The following is a 15,600-nucleotide window of genomic DNA, read 5'->3' on the forward strand; positions in this document are numbered from 1 at the left end:
CATTCCGGTTTCCAGATCATCAAGCTGAAAACGATCAACTGTTCGCAACCTCCAGGGAAGAAGAGTTCTTCCGGAAATGTACAAACTGCACTTCTGCGGTTTCCGACGACAATTCTCCTCCCAACACAGAAGACTTCAGGACTTGTTCTTAGGCAAAATGGAGTTGCCCACAGCGGATTTTGGCGCTTATTCTATTTATAATTTATCAACTTGTACAAATTAGAATTTTTTTTTTTTTTGGTATGCACCTGCGAGGAAAAGCATACTCTTTTCAGTGGTGTTTGATTGATATTTAAATTTTCTTCTCCTTTAACTAGGATATCAACATGCTTTCCAGACAAACCTCAAAACACTGTTGGCCCTATGTAAGGTCTACAGCAACTAGCTGATGGTTGTGGGTTTCCCTCGGTTTGGTTTCCTTGGTAAAATATTCTTGAGTATGGGGTAAAGCAGTTTATTTATTTGACTGGTATTTTACACAGAACTCAAGACTTTCATGTATACAACGGAGACCAGCATTATGGTGGGAGCAAACCAGGCACAGCTCGGGAGAAACCCACGACCATCCGCAGGTTGCTGACAGACCTTCCCACGTATGGCCGCAGAGGAAATCAGCATGGACTGAACTCACAGCAACGGCATTGGTGGGAGGCGTTGTGGGTCATGCTGGCCTGCTAACCACCTTAGCCACGGAGGCCCCCAAAACACCAATTAAATCAAAACATCATTGGATCAATAGAAGTATCAGAATCGGGCAGGATAAATAACTGAAGTCGTGGACGAATATTGCCGTGGGAAAGAAATTGTCAAGTTAAATGTGATGTTTATCATCAAAAGAAAGGCAGAACTGTGCATCTTATTTAAGAAGCGCTCTTTCGGACTGTGCCATTAAGTGAGTTCTTTTATGGTCGCAGTCATTCTCTATTATTTTTCTCTTTTACCACGACATTATGGGTGGAGACCACCTAAGTGCCCGAGGAAAACCACAGACCTCCGACAAACCAATTGATGGAAGACTGAAAAATTACCTCACAAGCACCATCAGCTGTATATTCTCAACATTTGTTCACAGTCCCAGAACCAGTAAAAGTAGCATATCTACAAATTGCCATGGTCAGATTTGAACCCGCACATCCTGTGTCTCATCAACTGAAATCCTTGAGAGAAAGTACAAACCTTTGGCTTCGGAAGGAATTATTAAAGTACATAATGAATTTTGTCCATAGGAAGTATAGTGCTGTTTTATTTTTTACTGGATTTGAAGGGGTATTCAGAATCATAGTTTGAAAGGAAAGCAGATTAAGTATTCTCTCTGCTGGTAGTAATTGATCGTAATGCTTGACAACGGTATTAATAACTTGATCTACCTAATTCTTTAAACTTTTCACACATGAAAGAGCAACTTTCAGTACAATTTATACGCACAGTTATCATATTTTGGAAACGAAACTACATCGGTAGGATTGGCCAAATTCAGGGTTTCACAAAAACTATAATTTTATCAGTCTGCACACAATAATGCATTCAAAATGCCCTTGAATGAACACGTTTCAAACATGAGAAATGGTTGAATTACAGTGCCGATATACCGAAACGTCACTCAGCCAATAAATAGATGTGATCGATATATATTTTATGTTATACAGCCTAGCTTCTAAATGGCCAGAGTACTGTATACTTTGAACTGCTCATTGTCGGCCACTGTTTGCATATCTTACACTGACAATCATGCCACAATGGGTGTTGGATTTAAGCCTAGAAGCCAACTGTAAGCATAATTTATGAATTTTATGAAATCATTCTGGGGACCCTGGCGAGCTGTGTTAGTTTTTTCCTGCCCATTTTCCTTCAATTAAACCCGGTAAATGGCAGATGCAAAACACCAATTTAATGCACAATGATGACAAAAAGTAACTAAGAGTGAAGTCAAAAATACAAAAAATTACGTTTATTGGAATACCAATGATGACACGCATCACTAATTGAAACATGTTCAACAAAGACAAGTTTTTCTCAAAAAAAAAAATATATATATAAAATGCAACAGCCTACAATGTACAAAACAGCTAAGGAGCGAAGTTTGGTGTCATAATGACAAAGATCTCCATTCTCTCACAGCCACAGAAGCACTTTTCATTCAGAGCAAACATGCTATGGTCAAAATCTCCACCAGTTAAGGTACAATGCAACCAACAAACAGGTAGTGTGGAAAATCACAAAAAAAAAACCCACAAAACATTCAAAATGCACAAGGAGCCGTATTTGATTACAAGCCTCATACGTTAACCGTGGGGCAAGATCCAAGCAATCTGATTATAATGATCAAATGTAAATTGAAATGGAAAGAAACAGTGAAATGTAGTAAATGTAAACATTACTAGAAAGACAATAAAAACCTATTCCTTTTCACTTACTTCATTTTTTTTTTCTGAACTAAATGTGGACAAATATTTGGATAGTTAGGCTGCCTATATGGACCATATTGAATACATGTCATCATTAATGTTAGTAACATAACACTGTCTTCATTTACTATGTGATTGGTGTTTTATGTTTTACTCTAGAATGCATGTTTTTTAACTTAGGGAAACAAAACCATGCATTGTGGCTGGAGGAAACTGCGCAGAGCCCAAGGGAAAGCTACGACCATCTGCAGATTGCTGGCAAACCTTAACTTTCTACACTTTCTACATCAATATGTTCAGCCCGTGAACCTGCGTACAAAAAAAATCTGATAATGAATGTCTGATTTAGGGGTTAGAGAAAGGTCACTGTCATGTCAGTGTCAACAAACTTTACCAATAATGTCCAGAAAGTCATATATTTGACTATTTAGTGAATAATAAAAAAAAAAATTTAATTATTTAAACGAATTTTCAGAAACAGTATGTGATGGTACTTCTCTTGAAGCTCTCTGCATTTTTTACGTTTCTTTCCCCTGAACTTAACAGCACAGTTCACACCCACAGAAACCAAGCTGAGAATCTGAGATGAAATATATGAACACATACAGTACAGTATACTCAAAGTCGTTGTGATATTGTCAACCATCAAAAGATAATCTAGAACAAATGCTATTTCCATAGAAATGATTTAAAGCAACAGACAATGAGGAATGAAGGCAGTAGTCAGAGACTCATACTACCATGTTAACATTTCTAAACAGATGTGGAGTTGATAAAGCCAAATCAAAAAAGCAAAAGGAGCGGCTTAAAATGTGCCTATCAAGATCAAGATATCAATAATAACGCCATGATGAAAACAGTGAGTTACTTCACTACGTAAATTCAAACTTTTATAAACAGCGCACCACAACAAAGCATCAATGTCTACCAGGCTGTTTTCTGTGGCCATCATAATGAGACTTTTGGTGGTTGGAACTTTCATGCCTTTTCGTAAACAAAACCATACACTGTTTTCACATGGAACAAAAAATACATGAAGAAAATCCCAAAATAAGACTGCCCAGTTGTATGGATATGCTGTCTTTTTGCCTAAACCAACAAATAAAATATAAGATTGTGCGAGTTCGAATTTGAAAATATTAAACGCTTTTTTCACATGGACGATGATGCAAAATGCTAGGAAACCGGTCCTGATGAAAACTGTAGAGTTGATCCCATGATATTCAGATGCTATGCATTTCTCTCTCTTCGCAAACTAGCGAGTTCCTCTACTGAAACCGAGATGATCTAGTTTTCTGCCCTCACAAACTGAAGAGTTCCTCTTCTATAGGCTTGGATACCCAGGTGCCATATTTGTTTTTCTGCAAAACAGTACAGAGCTGTTGCTTGGCAACCTGATAATCTTCTGCTTGTAGTTTACACTTGGCGTAGTTTTCAGTGTCCAGTAACTTTTCTTTACGAAATTTGAAGCACCCTTAAACTGTTCAAACATTTGGCGTTTGCAAAGTCGGGAGAATTTCGGGGCTTCATCTTCTGGCCTGTAAATAAAGTTATAACAGACTTAATTTTATAATATTTGATAAATTTATTCACCATTACATGCAGCATACATATTCACAAACAGTACAAATGTAATTTTCAACCTGCATAAAATACTCTTTAAGGCAGATGAGCCAGAATCAAGTAAAATGTGCCATTTGAAAAAACTTACGGTGAAATACAGTATTCTGGTTATAATTTTTGCACTTTAAACTAACTCACATCCTGTACGAAGCAGACCACTGAATGTCCCAGTACTTACTTTTGTTTGATCATGCCAAGAGTTCCGTCCGTGACCTCTGACACCGTGTCACCCAGACACCAGTTGAGGCTCTGAGATCGAGTCTTGTACGTGTCTCTGGGTGGCTTACAGATGGTGACCCGCCCTAGCCACGGGTGGTTCAGACGATACCCCGTGGGCAGCAAGCCCTGGATGGGCGTGTCCCCCTGAGTCAGACGACAGCAGAGGGCTCGGGCTAGGTGGCCGTGGTCATACAGGAAGCCTTGGGGGTGGGGAGCAGAAGAGTGGGAGTTAAGACAAGACAAAGCAACTTTTAGCGATCTATGCACATTTTAATATGATTTTGGAGACAAAACAACATTGGTTGGATTGACCTGTTTCAGGCTCCACACTTGGTCAACATTGAATATTGCCATCACAATATCTGGAATAAACACCTTGCAAACATGCTAAAGGTTGCAGAATTACACTTCAAATTGCCAAATTAGAATCCTGGGAAGCATTATATTTCATGCAGAAATTGGTACATATTAACCCTGGAGATAAAAAATCTTGAATATACTTTGCCAACACCATCCAGTGACCGTCCTAGTTCCAAGGAATTTGCATAGTTTTCCTGATACATAATATTATAATTTAGCGAAAATATTATAACTTAGCTAACACATGCACCTAACTGCATTTGGTCTTTTTAGAGCATAACTTTAGTCACTGAATCATTGCCAATCCTCTACACTTGCAGCCTGGTCAGAATAATAATGTCACAAAGTACGAAAAACTGAATAAGCCCCATTTGTAGACAACTCACCAATCGTCACGGACTCCAAATATATAGGTTCTATGAAGTGACTGAGGAGTGCCCCCTGTATGCCGGTGACGTTCCAGCGACAGATTTTGTCTGTACAGGACATGGTCCTCAGTCGCTCTCTCGCTGGAGGCCATCCAGGTCTGGGGATCAGGTCCGTCTCTAACAGGAATTGTCCCCTCTCCTGTGAACAGTGAGTGATTTGACTTAGCAGTTGATCCCACTGAAATATTCCCGCATATGTATTTCTCATTATAAATTCTCAGGTGTACTGTATTTCACCCAGCTTTTTGTATGTAAAAAAATGCACATTGAAAGAAATTATGGCCTTAAAAACATAGTTTTGATGCCAACACTTGAGTATTTCTGAAAATAAATCATTGAAACTTGACAAAAAAACTCTAAAAGTGGTCCAACAGATTGGATGAATCAATTAGAATCAATCAAATGCCTCCCTCGAACACATACAAAGAAACACATGGGAATGATGGAGAGGGCCATTTTTTTACACCTATGTGATACTACAAGATATTACAAGCATGTCATGACGGATCTATCATTACTCCCATAATCTGGATATGGAAAGTGAAACTTCCTCATTTTTCTTAAACAATATCTGTGTTTAGATGTCAACTTTCATAAAATTTCCTACCTACATTTGCTCTTCGTTTTTTTTCTCTATATTTATGTTCAGGAATATTTCACTGGATCAATGTGGTTTGACAGAAAACTGATTCACAAGAATTATCATCAATATTGTAAAACACAGTATGGAGATTTTCATTTCTAAATGATATCCCGTAATAACCAAGAGTTTATATTTACAGAAAAAACAGGTAGCAAGAAATACCCATACACTGTTTTGGGCAAAAAACGGAGTCTGATCTGTCCCTATTCACATAAAATTGTAAGGAATCAAAATCATAAATGTTTCGTACAATTTTCATGCTTGTGTAGGAGCAAAAAACTGATAAAACCTTGAAGAAGGCAAGCACAACATTGACACTACCTTTACCTCCTTCTACCTTCGTCCTCAGCAGCCCCTGGACCTCGCTGGTGAAGAGGGGCTTGTGTTCTCGACTCTCAATGTCTGCGTCAGGCGGCTGAATCTTGAAACTTGTGTCTCTGAAATAGACAGCAAAAATTTGGAGAAAGCTTGATTGATTTATTTATCTGACTGATATTTCACGCAGTACTCAAGAATATTTCACCTATACGACGGTGACCAGCATGGTAGCAGAGCCTGGGGGAAACCCACGACCATCCGCAGGTTACTGGCAGATTTTGATTGAAGCTCATCTACCTGGCAAAGAACCCCACAAACCAACTTACACAAACACACAACAACCACTTAAGTGCTTGAATTCTAAAAACAAAGTTCAAGCAGGCCAGCAAACAGTAGTGAACAAACTACAAATAGGGGATCTATCTGATATTGATATTACACTCAGTCATTTGTAGTGTTACAAGAGATGAAAGATGTTATTTAAATTCAAAGAAAACACATTCAATCCTCATACACAGACAGGACTCCTCATTCTTTTAAAAGACAAACTAAAATGAAGTCATTGCCCATAGTCTGACCACTGATAATTATCTAAAATACTGTAACATTCTTTTGTTTTTACACTTATCTCAAAAGTACTCAAATATTTAAATCCTAAGCTTGGCCTTATGGGTCATACAGACAGCTTTTCTTGTTTGCTCTCTATCATGTATTTATGGTTAGAATAGTTTTTTCGCATACATAGTGTACATTTCTGGACAATTTTGCTTCCAGTGAAATGTAAAGATAAAAACCATTGTTACGTCAATTAATTATATATTTATTTATCTGATTGATGTCTGACAATACTCAAGTATTTTTCAATCCTATTGGATGAAACTGAAGGATGAAATTGAAGTGCCCGTCATAAGCCATCGTCCTTTGCTAGGTACCATCCACACCGGACACGTTCATTCATGTTCCATAAAGTAAGTATGGTCTATAAAGCCTACCTTAGAATTCTGAAGATCCAGTTTCAAACTAAAACATATCCCTAACATTTAACGAGCCATGACTTAGATCAGATCCCATCTGATCACCAGGTGTTTTTTAACCAAGCCACTTTGCAGATTTCACTTCACCTGTACATACCTGGGTGAAAACAGAGCCCCGTCCCCGCAGGGAGCTGTGGAAATGTACATGTGGAAAGTGACGCCTTCCTTCACTCGTAGCTTGCCCTGAGGACCTCCTTCAAATAGCTGGTCATCTGCTTTAGGATCATAGCCCTGAAGCTTTTTGTACAGGTATCTGACCGCAGACAAGAATTTATCTATTTATACAATTGATGCTTCATACAGTACACCAAAATACATCAGTGTTAGAATTACGGACGAAGAAAAATGGTCCGCTACCTATGACCAATTAAAACTTTTGTTTTATGAGCAAAATGAATCTTTTTTATTCAATATCGGAGCAGTGTATAAAAATAAAACAGAAAAATCATCCGTTATGCAGAAAACATGAACCATTCCAGGAATTGTTATTTAAATCAAATTGAATTGAATTCAAATCAAATCAAATTGTCCATAATACACAAAATAAAATATTTTAACTGCATATTTTTCAAGGAAAAGACTTGGAAAGTTGATAACCTTGATCTGATAGGAAAGCAAAAAAGTGTAAATTTACTGTGTAGATGATGAATATTTAAACAGAGTTGAAATTAGATTTGGCACAGCCAAGACTACTGCTCTCAAGGTCCACTTTCTTTCGTCTGTATGTTGTTTACGGTAGATTTAAAACCATAAATCCATCATCATGCATTCGTATTAGATTTCTACTTGCCCAGAATTCTCTATGAATATCAATACACATTTCTATCATTTCTACTTAATTTCGCTTCTACTTAATTCAGTTTCCACTTAATTCCATTTCTACTTAATTCAGTGTCCACTTAATTCCATTTCTGCTTAATTCAGTGTCCACTTAATTCCATTTCTACTTAATTCAGTGTCCACTTAATTCCATTTCTACTTAATTCCATTTTCGCTTAATTCAGTGTCCACTTAATTCCATTTCTACTTAGTTCAGTTTCCACTTAATTCCATTTCTACTTAGTTCAGTGTCCCAAAATTGTTACGAGCCATGTTTCTCCAACCCATTCTGTAACAAATCTGTAAGACATAAGATACAACATGCAAGCTCAATCGTCAAATGTAAAGTGCTTAGTTAGCCCCTCAGAGTAAACACTGTGCAGACAGAATAATTCGCTTACCTGAGAAAGCTGCGTCTAGCCACAACCTCAGCGTGGGAATCATTGACAGTGGTCCCCTCCATGCTGAGCTGGTCACCGGACACACAGCGATTCCCTGTTGGAGAATCATCATTAAAAACATAAAACTTATACTCTATAAATCAACTCTAATTAGTTAGATTGATCGCCAAATTCCACAGAGAATCAAGAATAAAAACTAGGATATGGATAACTAAATAATCAATTATGGTAAACTGTTTTACGCTGTACTCAAGAATATGTCACTTATACGACAACAGTCAGGATTATGCTGGAAGGGGAGCCCAGGAGAAACCCACAACCATTCGCAGGTTGGCCGGCAGACCTTCCCACGTACAGCCGGAGAGGAAGCCACCATGAGCTGGACTTGAACTCGCAGCGACTGGACTAGTGGGATGCTATATATTCATTTTCATCCAATTTTCACCCAACATTCTCTGCTTCACTTAAAAAAGAACGTAATGACCCAGGAGCTTCTCACCAATGCGGTCGCTCTGAGTTCAAGTCTAGCTCATGCTGGCTTCCTCTCCAGACTATGTGGGGCCTGTTAGTAACCTGTGGATGGTCATGGGTTTCCTCCCACCATGATGCTGGCCACCATCGTATAAGTAAAATACTTTTGAGTACGGCGAAAAAAACCAATGAAATAAATAGAGAAACAGAAAAAAACAGAAACAGATGCATTGATGAAGTTCAACAGAGCTCAGCGGAAGGCGTTTCACTTTTCCCAGAACATCTTAAATGTTTTCCAAGAAGACTTATATTGGAATGTTGACTTTTACCGAATGTTTCCTTACCTGAACCAATACTGACAACAGTGCCAAGATCATCATCGCTTTGCTTCACAATTATCGCAGCCAGCACTTTGCGCCCAGGGACGCTCTGGTTCAGTTCAGCAATCAAGGAGTTGAAGGTTTGATGACTGAGGGCAGCCATCTTGTCAAAATGAGTCATGTCTTCTGTTATTGTAGCCAGTTCCTAAAAAAAAAAAAAAAAACAATTTATTTATTTATTGGAAAGGTGTTTAATGCTGTACTCAAGAATATTTCACTCAAATGACGGGTCAGCTTTATGAAAAAAAAAAAAGATCCTTAGGAAAACAAAGCATGAGAAAGACTGAACCACGATATAAAGTTGCAACCAAAAGCAAAATATAACCTGATTTGAACCTGTGAGTGCATTGATCCTGGACAGCTCAACTGACAGTTTGCAAAAGGGTATTTTAATTACTGTTATTTAAAATGGTGAGAAGTTAGTGAAAATAGTTTTACTATTCTAGGTACTTTAGAGACTAATCCAGAAGTAATAACTTAAATATGAATATTGAAAGTAGTATTTTAAAGCCATATCATGCAATTCATGGTCGAACTGCATCAAAATTTATATATATATACCAAAAGTTTGAGAACTAAGGTAACATTTTCCAGGTCTTACCGCTGGGCCTGTTGTCAGCTGACTGATATATTCCCCTTCAGAGACGAGGATTCTGAGAGCCTTGTCAGCCGCCAAAAGACGACCAAACTTCTTCTTTTTGCACTCCACACTAGGAAATGTTCTGTCCCCAATCACCGCAGCCAGAACAAACCTGGTCAGGTAAAAACAGGGTGTTAGCAGCAAAAATACTGACAGGCAAATCTTGGCAATACAGGCTTGCAGAATTTTCTATTTCACAGATAGCTTCTTCTTTTTGCACTCCACACTAGGAAATGTTCTGTCCCCAATCACCGCAGCCAGAACAAACCTGGTCAGGTAAAAACAGGGTGTTAGCAGCAAAAATACTGACAGGCAAATCTTGGCAATACAGGCTTGCAGAATTTTCTAATTTTCTCATGAAGATGTGACCTCCTTTAACTCTGGAGATAAATCTGGTAGGTTTGAGGGAGCCAAGGAGGCTGGTAGTATTCACCACTTGTCTTCTTTCTGACTGAACAACTGCACAATGATTTAGCCTTTTCTACTCTCCAGAGGGCTTTCTCAAGTAAAAGATTTTTAACTGCATATTTACCCGTGTGACCGTCTACTTACACAGAGTCATGTGAAGGTCCCCGTTCTTCCACAGTCTCTATCTTTGCCGGAACTCGTCTTTGCTGTCCATACTCCATGAGCGCAGTGATCGGGTGTTTGTGAATCAGGGCAAACGATTCTGTGGTCAACCCTTTCACCTTCTCCCCAGTCTTGACCGGTGGTAGTGACCCCGAGATGACCTCTGGAGGACCTGGTTCCTCAGTAGCAGGCTTTATCTCTGTCTCAACTTTGACCTCAGGCTCAACTGGCTGGAAATTTAAAAGAGAAAATAAAACTTAAAGAAACTAACCCTCAAAATATAGTTAAGTGATGCAACAAATAACAAAAAAACACATCCTGCAAAATGTCAACATGCACATGACAGTGGACAGCTTGTTGATCTTTTGTACCTTGCTCTCCATCATTCAGATATACAAATTTTTGTCAAGCCTTCACACTATCTTAATCAATTGACAATACAAAATCAGCTGGCTAAATAGGCTGGTCACTGTTCCCGTCCAAGACAGAAAATATTCTTACAGACCTCTAAGGATCTAATATCCCAAGCTTTCCAACACCTTTCAACAACCATTCACTTTAAACAAAAACTTTCATAGCTGAGTACTATTTTGGAAGCTAGATTATCCATCCATTTCAAAATCTTTCGAGATCCAAACTAATTCAAAAATTTATTTCACAGGAAGAATGAATCTCTTTTCAGTGTTGTCAGAGGGTATAAAAACACAATACAACTGAAAAATCATCCAACTTGTGGCAAATGTAGACTGTCCCAGCAATTGGTCCTCGTAAAGATATATTCAGGCTATCAATCAGCCTTGTCAAAAACAGGAAAATCAATTTTTGTTATTCAATTTTGGGGTTTTTTCAGTGTTGGCTTAACAGTTAAACACCAAGTAAAATTGATGATGTCTTATTCCAAAATTAACTACTTTTTCGAAGTCTTGAAGACCCAACCAAATTTAAGCTCTTTCAAAGATATCAGAACCGTTATGAATTTAGCGATGGGTTTCTTCACAGGACTTACCCACAGATCTACTGCTGGGTCCACAAATGTGCCCTCCTCAGCCAACTGGCGTAGACATGCCAGGGCAGCAGCAGTCCTCCCAGCCTTCTTACCCCTGGCTTCCACGCTGGGGAAGGTTTTGTCTCCTAACACAACATTCATCACAATCCTGCCAACACAAACATGCAACATAGGTCAGTAGCAGCATCATAGCATCCCTGCGCTAAATTTTTTTATGGCGAGGTTTACATCTATTTTCTAATATTTGCATATCTGGCATGCATACAGTTCATAGCACTACAGCAGTGTTTATGAGCTTGGGCACAACTCAAGCTCAGTCAACTATCACCACTGGGCACAACATTCACATTTGCCCTTGTAGCAATTCTTACGACAGAATTCTCATCAACTCAAGTTTAAGCTATGAAATATTCAGTACATGTGTGTCTTCTTCAAAGTATTCCAGATTGACCAGGGCAAGAGAATCAAGAGCTCACAGTTAAATGAAGTTTGCAATTACAATGTTATATACAGGGTCTTGTTGTGTCCATCAAAGAACTCTTCTAAAAAAATCAAAAGGCAAATATCAGAAGACTTTAAATAAAATTTGGGTACAGAGCTTTCATCCTTTTGTTTCCTTATAAATGATATCCTTGTCGAGAACCTTTTCAGGTGTCAATTTCCCACTTTTTCCTGCCTGAAATAATTGTAATGCTATTAACAGGGCCTCCAACTTCCTGTAGGTGTGAGGTTTTTTTTTTGTTTTTTTCTTAGTTTTTTTAAAAAGCACTTTACAAGACCCTGGATATAATCCTGCATTATTCAAAACTTGTGTATACAATACTAAATCATAAACACAGTTTCCTGCCACTTACATGGGTCTGTGGGGCTGACCACCCTCCGACACAACCTCAAACTTCACTTCCTGCGAAGTCTTCTGTCCATACTCCAGCACAGCACTCACAGGGCTCTTCGGTCCCGGGTTCTTCTTGACCTTCTTCTGTGCAACAACAGTCTCTCCCGGTGCCAGGCGACGCTTCTGCCCTGTGTAAACCTGCGGGGGGCGTATGCCATATTGTGGAATCGGAAAATCAGGGCCCTCACCATTCCCAGATTTTATTCCATCCCCATTGTTGTCAAAGCTCTGTCCCTCAAAAGAGTAGAAGTCTGTGTTCTGTCCATAGTCATAACCACCCTGGGGATAGTCTCCACCACCATGAATGAAAGCCCCACCTTCGGGTGGCCTTGTCCCAGGCAAACTGCTCACCCCGTACGCATCCTCCGTCCCATTTTCTTGGTACATCTGGTTCAGAGATTCGGCCATTGTCACGTCGTCAGGCGTCAAATTCATTGTTCGAGCCAAGTCAATCTATTAAAAGGACAAAGGTAACCAAAACTGGACAAAGAACTATGGTAACAAACTTCACTGCATTCTAAACACAGAAAATGCTGTCAAAATGCTGGTTTCAAGTATTGTAAGGATTTTTTTTTTTTAACTTATTTAACAGCATCTTAAATAGTTTAAACTTTCAGTGACAAAGGTACCTTTGTTCTTGGTTCAAAAATGAAGCAATAGTTTTTCAGGAATCTGAATTGATCCCAACTTTTTATTAAGCTTATATCTGTACTTTATTTTATTACATCATTGCTTTTGATTGGTACACTGTAACTTTATGTCATATAGCCTTATCACTATTCATACCTGTTGAGCTGGATTGAGAGAATCTATCAATGACCTTGTCTTCAGATATGACAATCTCATCGCCAGCAAGCAGGCATCCTTTTTAGCCTGTTTCTTTTGAGGAGAATAGCAGTCAGGGAATTTTCGTCCATTGACCACAACGCTGGTGCAAAACCTAAACAGCATCAACAACAGAGAATGTTAATTAAATGTATGCAGTGATTGTACAAAGTGCATGCTCTTTATTATCAGTAGACATTTTCTTCGAAAGGATGTCCTAAAACACAAAATAAATGAAAGTTCTTGTCAACTGCGCTGCACCCCAAAACACAGCTGGACAGACGAGCTTACAAACCAACAGACGTGGAAGCCGTCTTTATAAGCAAGTCTTCTTCGCTGCTGTTCAGGCACAACCCTGCAACGTAACGGAACAGTTTTTAATATTATTTAATGTCGAACAAGAAAATTTACACAAATATCTTTACTAGCCTTATTGTGGACAGAGATGGAGTATAGCTGGAATTTTTGAATATTACGTTCATTGAACTGAATAGAAAAATAAAATGGAGAACAAAATGTACACTAATAGGTAGCCATGGTAACCTCGGATGCATGATCTGTTTCATCCTGAAAAACCTCCACATTGTTGACCTATCCTTGAAAGGCTTAGGCGAATGGACATTCCTCAGAGACAAACACTGCACAGAATTTACCATAATTTGTTTTTTCTTCCCAAGTTTTTAAAAAAATTTTAAAAATCTCTGTTCCACGACAGGGCTTGTTTCAAAAAGAGCACCCAAAACACCGCCTACTGTTCAGCCCCTCCAACAGGTGGTGCCACCAGCTTTCAGGTGTCAATGCTCTGACTGCAACAAGACCTCCAGTTGAACACCTGCACAACCACAGCGGCGCAACCCAGCTTTTACTGCAACTCGCCATGTGCATCATTCTCGACATGCAAAGAAAGAGCTGCTTATAACAACCAGGCTCTTGCTGAGCAAACCGTGAAGCACAACACGGTAGTTGATGCCTTGTCTCGGTGCGGCCGTTGTGACGAGGCAAACTCCTAACCCAGAACCAAGGTTGAGTGATCCACAGGCTCGAAACTAGCATCTTTACTTTGACATAAATTAAGAGCAGAATGGATTTACCCCTGATAAAATGCTTCATTTGGGGTTGTCATGTTGTTTTCACAGACACCATCTATACGTATAGTGCATAAATTTCATGCATTCTGTTGTCAAATGAATTAAGGCATTAATTTCAAAACTAAAAGACTTCCATTAAGAAACTGTTTTAGGATATTGACATGGGATCTAACAAAAGTTTCAGAAACAGAAAATAATCAGCAGATAAGTATTAAACGGTACAGCGTTATGAACCATTAATTTATGCCAAGCAGAGCTGACAGGGTCCACTCTGGAAAAAGAGGGGAGACAGGCTGTTTATCCTACTCTTCCACCACATTTTTCACCAGTAGCCCTTAGTTCCGTCAGAATGATGGGGTGATCAACTTCACCAGAGCCTGGGGTTAAGACTGATACCATGGGGTTTCTAATGCCCATTACAACATACTCTTCTGATGAACTGGGTAAATCGGAGCTGCAGCAACCAATAAGAAGAAGGAATCAATGCCTGCTTTCCATGGTACAGGGCAATGATCAGGTGACCTCACAGGCACCACTCCAGCCCATAAATACTGAGAGTTTAGATCTGAAATAAACAGCAGTGCAAATGTACCATACACAGAAAAAAAAATGTTCATTCATGAATAATCAGTACATTTTAGAACAGAATGCACTGTAAGAATAAAATGACAAAAGGAGTAATATGTGACGATCATTAGTAAGACCTCTTGTGTTTATATGTATAAAACTCTGTGGTGAAAGTCGCAACCACAAACCATATCCACTAGTACATGTATAAACAGTAAGTTCACGTCTGGGTTTTCAAGAAGGAATTGGGTAAGATGGCTGTGTACAGTCAAAGTATTAAAGCATGATTTGCTCTGCGTGAGAATGGAGTGTCCATCTTTTGAATCTGCTAATATTTCTCTGTTGCAGAAGATGACATTTAGCCTATTATTAATATGTTTCTCTCTTCTCTACTTTTTTTTCATGCTCCTCGTGGCAAATCATTACAATGAGCTTCGTAATCCTATTGTCTAATGTCTAATTAGTTCATCGCATTAAAAGGGTTTGATTTTAAGAATTTTGAGGACTGTTAGCCAATTCCTCAGTATTTGCCAAACATTGAAAATGAAGCATACCCTGGAAGACATTCGTCACAATACAATACCAGTACCGAAAATTAATGAAAACATGGCCATTGTCACGTGTTCCTTACAGCGTTTTTCCATCCTTCACAACCTGCATACATTGGGTAAACAACGTCCGCCATTTTTGCGAGTTGGTGATCTCTATCAGAAGACCTATGGGATTGCGTTCGTAGCTTTCATTCCAATTTTCCAAATATGGATATCCAACAGTCACAGGAGCCGCATCATTTCCACCCGTTTCTTGCATCTTTCTAAGTGCTAATCTGCAAAAACCGTCTAGAAAAACAGACCCCCTTCCGTTTATGTCGGCTGGTCTGGAACTGCTGCTTCCGGTAATTTTCGCCG

At 38.9% G+C, this 15,600-nt stretch overlaps 2 protein-coding genes across 2 annotated transcripts; both read right to left on the reverse strand.

Annotated features, from left to right (window-relative positions):
- Window positions 1-1,224: 1,224 nt before the first annotated feature.
- Window positions 1,225-5,122, reverse strand: LOC135479434 (double-stranded RNA-specific adenosine deaminase-like). Its single transcript, XM_064759261.1, has 3 exons — window positions 4,994-5,122; window positions 4,207-4,447; window positions 1,225-3,943 (listed from the first exon to the last, which is right to left on the reverse strand). Exons 1-3 carry the CDS (start codon window positions 5,094-5,096, stop codon window positions 3,730-3,732), a joined length of 558 nt encoding a protein of 185 aa, XP_064615331.1. The 5' UTR covers window positions 5,097-5,122; the 3' UTR covers window positions 1,225-3,729.
- Window positions 5,123-5,124: 2 nt separating this feature from the next.
- Window positions 5,125-15,553, reverse strand: LOC135479773 (double-stranded RNA-specific adenosine deaminase-like; the record flags this gene model as incomplete). Its single annotated transcript, XM_064759679.1, has 11 exons — window positions 15,324-15,553; window positions 12,999-13,152; window positions 12,172-12,665; window positions 11,318-11,465; window positions 10,294-10,541; window positions 9,703-9,853; window positions 9,066-9,246; window positions 8,251-8,344; window positions 7,128-7,283; window positions 6,006-6,115; window positions 5,125-5,174 (listed from the first exon to the last, which is right to left on the reverse strand). Coding segments are annotated over exons 1-11 (1,965 nt in total), but the record flags the coding sequence as incomplete, so codon positions are not given.
- Window positions 15,554-15,600: the final 47 nt, after the last annotated feature.

This window comes from Liolophura sinensis, chromosome 12 (assembly GCF_032854445.1).
Source record: "Liolophura sinensis isolate JHLJ2023 chromosome 12, CUHK_Ljap_v2, whole genome shotgun sequence".
Taxonomy (NCBI): domain Eukaryota; kingdom Metazoa; phylum Mollusca; class Polyplacophora; order Chitonida; family Chitonidae; genus Liolophura; species Liolophura sinensis.

Bases quoted from the DNA above. Each gene is read 5' to 3' on its own strand.
- LOC135479434 (XM_064759261.1), bottom strand. From the start codon at position 5,096: ATGTCCTGTACAGACAAAATCTGTCGCTGGAACGTCACCGGCATACAG. The intron at 4,448-4,993 runs GTGAGTTGTCTA...CCCACCCCCAAG, and splicing joins TTTGGAGTCCGTGACGATTG to GCTTCCTGTATGACCACGGC. The intron at 3,944-4,206 runs GTAAGTACTGGG...CTTTATTTACAG, and splicing joins CTTGGCATGATCAAACAAAA to GCCAGAAGATGAAGCCCCGA.